At 38.8% G+C, this 8,411-nt stretch overlaps 1 protein-coding gene across 1 annotated transcript; it reads left to right on the plus strand.

Annotated features, from left to right (window-relative positions):
• The first annotated feature begins 771 nt into the window (after positions 1-771).
• On the plus strand, positions 772-8,191 carry LOC134651198 (heparan sulfate glucosamine 3-O-sulfotransferase 3B1). Its single transcript, XM_063506258.1, has 6 exons — positions 772-1,010; positions 1,084-1,301; positions 1,647-1,727; positions 2,076-2,249; positions 4,330-4,540; positions 7,820-8,191. The coding sequence occupies exons 1-6, from the start codon at positions 900-902 to the stop codon at positions 8,054-8,056; spliced, it is 1,032 nt and encodes a 343-aa protein (XP_063362328.1). The 5' UTR covers positions 772-899; the 3' UTR covers positions 8,057-8,191.
• The last annotated feature ends 220 nt before the right edge of the window (positions 8,192-8,411 follow it).

Raw genomic sequence — 8,411 nt, forward strand, 5'->3', positions numbered from 1 at the left:
CGGCTTCGCCCGCGATTCACGCACATAATCTGGAGGGGGCTTAACAAAATATAGCTGGTCAAACAAATCTCGTCAGTAAAAAAGGCGCGACATTCAAATTTTCTATGGGACGATATCCCTTCGCGCCTGCATTTTTCAAATTTGCAAATCCTCCTTTTTCTACTGACAAGATCTGCTTGACCAGCTATATCTGATTTTGTTTTGATTTTAATATTATTATATAAAGCTGGTCAAGCAGATCTTGTCAGTAGAAAAAGGCAGCAAATTTGAAAAATGTAGGCGCGAAGGGCTATCGTCCCATAGAAAATTTGAATTTCGCGCCTCATTTTACTGACAAGATTTGCTTGACCAGCTATATACCTACAAGACGCTTTTTTTAAACTGTCATAGCGTAAATAGTTTTGCCCTGTTAACCACCCGTAGCAGCTGCAGATTAGCTGAAAATAGTTGCATGTCTTACTTCGTGATATTTTTTACATAAAACCTGAAAATCCAGTAAATAGCTCATTCTGGCAACATTTCCTATTTTGTTAAAGTTGCCAGGCTTAAAAACCAAAGACGATGCTGCCATTTACATCTATATAATATAAATAATAATATATTCTACAGCGTTTTAATTTATTGCTCAAACATGCTTGATTGTCAAAGTGTAGCAAAATATGAGAAAAAAAATAGAAAATTGTAGGAAAATCGGGTATCGGAAGCAGACTGACTGATCGGATATCTATCTGCTGAATTGATTTTATGTTATTTTGGTGATATGTATTTTTTACAATCCCATAGGATAGTGTTTTGCTTACTCTGATAAGTTTTATAAAATTAACAGCCCTGATTTTTGCACCATGATAACAGTTTGTTTACGTTAATACTAAAACTAGGAATGAAACCGAAAAACAGCAATGAAATGGATTCCGGCTTTTTCGAAACGAACATTGTTTATATATTTCATATTATTATTTCTATTATATTTATTCTATGTTTTGAATACTTGTTTAGTTGACGAAAGAAAGGTAAGCATTACAATCCAGATGTTTAAGCTTAGTTTATTTTTAAACATTAATAACATGCATGTTTTGATTGCAGTTTTCTCTGAAACGTTTTCTGCTGAAGGAACATTATTCAAAATATAAAAGTGCTGCAGTTCGTTTTGTTTCTCTGCTGGGCTTCAACACACAAGATGCGACTGATTACAAATACCGTAGACTTAGAAATCAAAATGTAATGCCAGTGAAACGATTGCCTGATGCATTAATTATAGGTGTTAAGAAATGTGGAACCAGAGCGCTTTTGGAGTTTTTAAGGTAAGTGTTGGACATAATATGCAATGCAATCATTTGAATGCTCAAAGTCAACTCTGTAAGCTGCAGACTTTAGCCCTGCAGCACTATCTATGTATAACAACTTATACTTATGCCCTACACAGCATTGTTGAGATTTTGGCTACTTGCCAAAGTGTCTGCTGCAGAGAAACCTGATGCTGCATAGTGCATACAAACTAACTAAAAACGCTTTTTTCGGATAACATGGTATTTTAAAAAGAGAAGGACATAAAATAGTGCCATTTCTTTTTCGGTAAAAAGCCCAAACGAAAGCATGAAATATAGAAATATTTTGCAAATACACAATATGCATCATTTTTATTTCAGATTACACCCAGATGTGCGAGCCGCAGGTTCCGAAGTGCATTTTTTTGATAAATTTTATCATAAAGGCTTTGAATGGTACAGGTAAGTGTTTGAAGGAGGCATAAAGTGCTGCCATATGTGTAGGCACCCTACCAACTACCAATTAATATTGTCTGCATTGTAATACTAGCCAAAAAGACATGCATGACCAACAACTGATTCTCTGTTCCTGTTATCCAATGGATTCATCTTATATTGACTTGTCTGTCCATACAATAGTAGACCAATAGGTCTTCCTATGCCACTCTTTAATGAAAAAATTTTGCAAGTCATAAAATATTTTTGTAATTCTATTCAAGTCCAGAAAAAATACTTGAAGAAAAAAATAATTGTTCAGCAATGTTGTGGTTAAGATTATATTCTACAACAAAAAAAACTACAAAATTTCAGGGACAGAATGCCACCAACCCTCGAAGGTCAGATCACAATGGAGAAGACACCCTCATACTGGGTGACACGGACAGCTCCAAAGAGAGTGCATGCCATGAATCCAGGCGTGAAGCTGCTGGCAGTTGTCCGGGATCCTGTCACTCGGGCTATTAGTGATTATACACAATCGGCAAGGTACACATACACATTCACTACTCCCATACTCACTAGTTCAATTTGTACTCAAAGTAGAGCAAGTTAGGGTTAAGCTGGTTTAACACATTAATTGCCACTCAGCCAAACAAGACATCCGCGCCAGGCCACAAAAATTTCGTCATATAAAGCTGTAGTACCACAATCCCGACTATGGGGTCGTCCGGCCTGGGACCGACATTATAAAATATCCGATGTATAAAATATGTCGGGTTTCGGCACTTAATGTGTTAAATAAGAGTTTTGTTAAAGATTTCTCTATACTATTATTGGATGGAGCTCAATGAGGTTGCAGAGTTTTCTTTAATTTGTTATTCTTATCCTAGGCACCTCAGAGGTACAAAGGCCATAGGATAGGATGTCTAGCTACATCTTTGGCAAAGGCTAAAGTGACTGAGCTGGAGGAACCTTTAGCTCAGTTACTGCTTGTCACTCCTTTTTTATTTAACCTTTTGGACGCCAATGACCGATATATCCGCTCCGTAGGTCCAACGCCAAGACCGATTAATCGGTCACAGACCAAAGAGCAATATAGATCTACGTGCATATACATAAACTTCAATTTCAGTTTTGACACTTCAATGACGTGGCGTCTGAGTGACAACTTTTGTATCTGACACGGCGTCGATAAGGTTAAAAGCATTATACTTGGTCAACCAGATCTTGACAGTAGAAAAAGGCGGCAAATTTGAAAAATGTAGGCGCGAAGGGATATCGTCCTATAGAAAATTTGGAATTCGCGCCTTTTTTTACTGACAAGATTTGGTTGACCAGCATTATTCAATTCTCCTGTACGGATGGTGTGACCCTATCCCTTTATGTTGAAATCATAGAGTGCAAACCTGTAATATATACTTGGTCAACCAGATCTTGACAGTAGAAAAAGGCGGCAAATTTGAAAAATGTAGGCGCGAAGGGATATCGTCCTATAGAAAATTGAATTTCGCGCCTTTTTTAAAATGAGAAGATTTTCTTGACCATCTATAACTTTTTAGGGTTCCGTACCCAAAGGGTAAAAACGGGACCCTATTACTAATACTCCGCTGTCCGTCCGTCCGTCCGTCCGTCTGTCACCAGGCTGTATCTCACGAATCGTGATAGCTAGACAGTTGAAATTTTCACAGATGATGTATTTCTGTTGCCGCTATAACAACAAATACTAAAAACAGAATAAAATAAAGATTTGAGTGGGGCTCCCATACAACAAACGTGATTTTTGACCGAAGTTAAGCAACGTCAGGCGGGGTCAGTACTTGGATGGGTGACCGTTTTTTTGCTTGTTTTTTTGTTGATGGTGCGGAACCCTCCGTGCGCGAGTCCGACTCGCACTTGGCCGGTTTTTATTTAACCTTTTGGACGCCAATGACCGCTATATCCGCTCCGTAGGTCCAACGCCAAAGACCGATTAATCGGTCACAGACCAGAGCAATATCGACCTACGGGCATATACATAAACTTCAATTTCAGTTTTGACACTTCAATGACGTGGCGTCTGAGTGACAGCTTTTGTATCTGACGCCGTGCGTCGATAAGGTTAAAACTTAAAAGCATTAGTTGCATTATTCAATTCTCCTGTGCGGATGGTGTGACCTATCCTTTTATGTTGAAATCATAGAGTGCAAATCTGTCATCATCTTCCTCGCGTTGTCCCGGCATTTTGCCACGGCTCATGGGAGCCTGGGGTCCGCTTGGCAACTAATCCCAGTAATTGGCGTGGGCACTAGTTTTTACGAAAGCGACTGCCATCTGACCTTCCAACCCAGAGGGTAAACTAGGCCCGTATTGGGATTAGTCCGGTTTCCTCACGATGTTTTTCTTCACCGAAAAGCGACTGGTAAATATCAAATGATATTTCGTACATAAGTTCCGAAAAACTCATTGGTATTGGTTGGTAGAGTGCAAATCTGTAATATATACTTGGTCAACCAGATCTTGACAGTAGAAAAAGGCGGCAAATTTGAGAAATGTAGGCGCGAAGGGATATCGTGTCATAGAAAATTTGAATTTCGCGCCTTTTTTTACTGACAAGATTTGGTTGACCAGCTTTAACTTTAATTTTCAGTAAGACCCCCTCGCTCCCTCGTTTCGAGGAGCTGGCCGTAGTGAACGGCAGCTGGGGCGGGGCGGTGGCGGCGTGGTGGCCGCCCGTGCGGCTCGGCGTGTACGCGCGCCCGCTGCGGCGCTGGCTGCGCGCGTTCCCGCGCCAGCGCCTGCTGCTCGTCAACGGGGAGCGGCTGGTGGACGACCCTGCTGCGGAAATGGCGAGGGTGCAGGTATGTAATAGTAATAGAACAGTTTCTTTATTTGCCAGAATATGTATAGTAAACAAGGGTGTGGGCAGTCTGATTATAATCGTCCACTGCAGCCTTTAGAAGCTTGCAACTAGAGATGCAACGGATAGTTGTTTGGCCGGATACCGGATATCCGGCCTGGACACTGGCCGAATATCCGGTATCCGGCCGCCGGATATTCGGCCGGAGGAACTATAGCTATATTTTGAGTTTTGCAGGTGCGTTTCGTAGTGAACGTTCGCGCGGACACATTTCTAGGATCGTAACGAGTTTTATCATGTCATTTTACGTATTAAGTTCGTTTATAGTTAAGTACAAGTGCGCGAGCGTATTTTTGTGTAATCAAATAAGTGTAGGTATTGTGTGACATTGGTTACGTATTCATTTCTATAGTCCGTCAACCAAATCTTGTCAGTAGCAATGTAAAGCAAACTAAAGTAGGGCAACACTCAAAGAGCAGTATTGCGCTAAGAAAAGCAGCAATGTACATCGAACCACCAGTTTTTTTTTTCCGCTGAGCGCGCCCTGCGTACGTCAATTCAAATTGTCACTCGCGGTTTATTGAAAAAAATTGGAACATGGACGGACAATTTAAAAGCGATGTTAAAACAATGTTAATCAAAATGATGAACAAATTTGAAGATATCAAAAACAACTGCTTATATTCTCTTTGTTCCCTATCTATGTCTTCTAAGTTTACTAAAATAAAATCATATCAAAATGCAGATAATTTGATAGTGCATATATTTGTTATTTACAATATAATATGCCACTTGTTAATGTAAATTAGTGTACTGTTCTGGATGAATATGACATACCTGTGTAATTTTTTTGATTGGTATATATTGTACAATATACATATTAAAAATAAAACAACTGATATTTGGGTGTTTATTTAATTTAAAGGTAAATAAGATAAGGGTCACTTTTCGACTTGGTTGCGTTGTACACGTACATAAACCGCCATAGGTAAGTATTGTCTGAAAAGATACTACCTACTACGAACGCCTTATATTGGGCAAGATTTAATCCTGCAACAAACATGTATGGATTAGGTAGATATTGCGAAAGAACGGCGATATAATCAAGGCTCTTAATACTGTTTATAAGGTTTACCTTTGTAAATAGTCACAACTGATTGCTGAAAATATTAGAACATGTGGGCCTATGGACGGTTTCCAGGACACAATTTATGGTCTTGTTGGATAGATTTAGGCATACGTTATAATTTTATTTATGCCTTTTAACCCTAAAACAAAAAAACTGAACATAATCTTAAAAGTTCGAAAGAGTTCTTCCAATACTTATCATAACCTCAATTTTTAGTAATGTTTACCATCAACGAACATGATTGTACATTGTAGGCCCCTTAGCTTTGCTTATTCTTATTTAATGTATTGGTATTTAATGGTGATTGCAGAAATATCTCTTGAAACAGAAACGATTCAGAATGAAAACCAAATGAAAACAAATAAGGTGACGGCTGTCATTCACGATCCACATTCCACAGATAAAACACAGATGACACGCGTTTTGGAATTATTTGAACACAGTGTTGCTAACCCGCGATTTTTCAAATTTGCCGCCTTTTACTACTGACAAGATTTGGTTGACGGACTTTATCTACTGTGTCGTTAGGATTATGACCGTGACTGGTTTTTAGATTCCATATTTTACCCCAAAATGTGTTAATTTTATTATCCGGTATCCGGCCGGATAGTAAGTCACTATCCGGTATCCGGCCGGATACTAAAATAACGGCCGGATACCGGATAGTAACCGGATATCCGGTGCATCTCTACTTGCAACCCAGTGAAGTCACAGGATCACTGCTGACCCTTGACAGGTTAAGGGACAGATACAGGCCTGCCACAGCCAACACGGTGTATCCTTGGGAGCTCTAGAAACCTCGCATATCACCAGGAACACAACATTACTTATTATGGCTGTGGTCTTCTGTAACAAGAGGGTTAAGAAGTTACTTAACCCATTCCACTGATTAACAGTCCACCGGACGATATCGGCCTATAAGTTGTTTGGAACTGTCAACTTTTTGTTCTAACTGACAGGCTGATGTCAAATCAGTGGTGATGGTGGTGGTGATGTGTGAATCAGTGGGCCCCTTTAGACTGCTCCAGATTCGATCAAGATGTCATTTTGCTGTATTCCCCTCTCCTGTGATTGGACAAAGGACATATCCGGAGCCCACGTTGAGGGCCCAATCTTTCTTACTTACTACTCTTAACCTCCGTACCTCCTCTGCTTAATGTGCTTTACCATCAACATAAATAGTTATTTGTACAACAAGAGATCAAAGTTTGATATTTCTTCGAGTGCTTACTTTGAGTCCCGTGCAAGCGAAAGATTCTATAGTAGATTCACGAGCGTAGCGAGTGAATCTAATTTAGAATCTTGAGCGTAGTAAGGGACTCAAAAGCGCACGAGATGTAAATAACTTTGATCTCGTGTAGTTCATAAAACTTTTCACCTCAGCAGTAAGAACATTTAGACAACCCGAAAAATGTAGGTAATCCTTCTTCATCACTTACCTATTTAGTCATGTTTCTTAAGATATACTAACAATTAAGTATAATTACCACAATCAAACACAAAAACAAACAAACAAACGTAGTAAATTTCAGTAAAATATGTAATATATGAAAACAACGACCATCAATTGATTGACATTTGAATCGGCAACTTTTTTTTTTGTAAAGAAAAAAAAACATTGTAAGATACGGTCCGAATTGCGGATACTTACTATTTGTAAACTATTGTAGAGATTCTTAAAAGTATAATTATTTATTTTACGTGATATACTGTGTATTTTTTGAGTTCATTATTTTAATCGTACAATAAATTACGTAAAATATAGTGTTTTTATCAGTTTTTATCAAATCTGAAACTTTATTTTCATTAATTACATATTAAGAATTCATACTTGTATGTGTTTTGGAACGATGCGTTCTGACGGTTTTCGGGGGTCTATTATAAACCGTCAATATACCGTTGAATGTCGTTTGTAAATTTTTTGTCTCTTTCTTTTTGCTAACGACGTGAAAGGGACAGAGATAATAAAATCCAAGTATTTCGAACTTGTATTAGACCCCGCATGTTGAAATGACATTTGAATATTAAGGTCACTTGAATGTCATTTTGTCTCACTCAGTGAGCAAAATGCGATTTTGCTCACTGTTTTTAAGTAGCAAAGTACCCTTGTTCGAGCTGCTGAGGTGAAAACAAAATTTCTTTAAATTTCAGGAATTCCTCGGCCTCAAACGAGTGATCACCGAGAAGCATTTCTACTTCAACTCCTCCAAAGGCTTCCCCTGCCTCCTGAAGTCAGAGAGCCGTTCCACCCCCCACTGTTTAGGCAAGACCAAGGGCCGAAGCCACCCCCATATCAACCCCGCCACCATAGACACTCTAAGGGAATTCTACAGGCCGTTCAATAAGAAGTTTTACGAATTATCTGGTATAAATTTTGGGTGGCCTTGAAGTGTTGTGATGTATGGCTATTGCCTTGGTATTAAGGTAATTTGTTCCTAATTTAGTAACGATATCGTTTTAATGTAGGTGCAGTTATGATGATTTGCGCATGGAATAATGCGGCAACAGCAGAAGTGTAGTCGAAGTGAGTTAAGAATGTATTTTTTACAGTTACTGTAAAAAATACGAAAGGTATAGATAACCTTACCTTAAGTAGGTCATCAGTAATAGGTACACATAAGCCCACCGATCTTTGGATTTAGCTTTGAGACCTACTAGATATTCTGAGCTTTTTTAAATATGGAACTATTACAATTAGAGTTACTTTGGTTTTTGTCCCAATTTCGGAACAAGACCATAGAGT

The sequence above is a fragment of the Cydia amplana genome, chromosome 9 (genome assembly GCF_948474715.1).
Source record: "Cydia amplana chromosome 9, ilCydAmpl1.1, whole genome shotgun sequence".
Classification (NCBI taxonomy): Eukaryota; Metazoa; Arthropoda; class Insecta; order Lepidoptera; family Tortricidae; genus Cydia; species Cydia amplana.

What these genes read in the sequence shown, in the direction of transcription:
- LOC134651198 (XM_063506258.1), top strand. Translation starts at nt 900, where the DNA reads ATGAAATGGATTCCGGCTTTTTCGAAACGAACATTGTTTATATATTTC. An exon ending in GTTTAGTTGACGAAAGAAAG is followed by an intron (nt 1,011 to 1,083) that starts GTAAGCATTACA and finishes TTTTGATTGCAG; the next exon opens with TTTTCTCTGAAACGTTTTCT. An exon ending in AAAGGCTTTGAATGGTACAG is followed by an intron (nt 1,728 to 2,075) that starts GTAAGTGTTTGA and finishes ACAAAATTTCAG; the next exon opens with GGACAGAATGCCACCAACCC.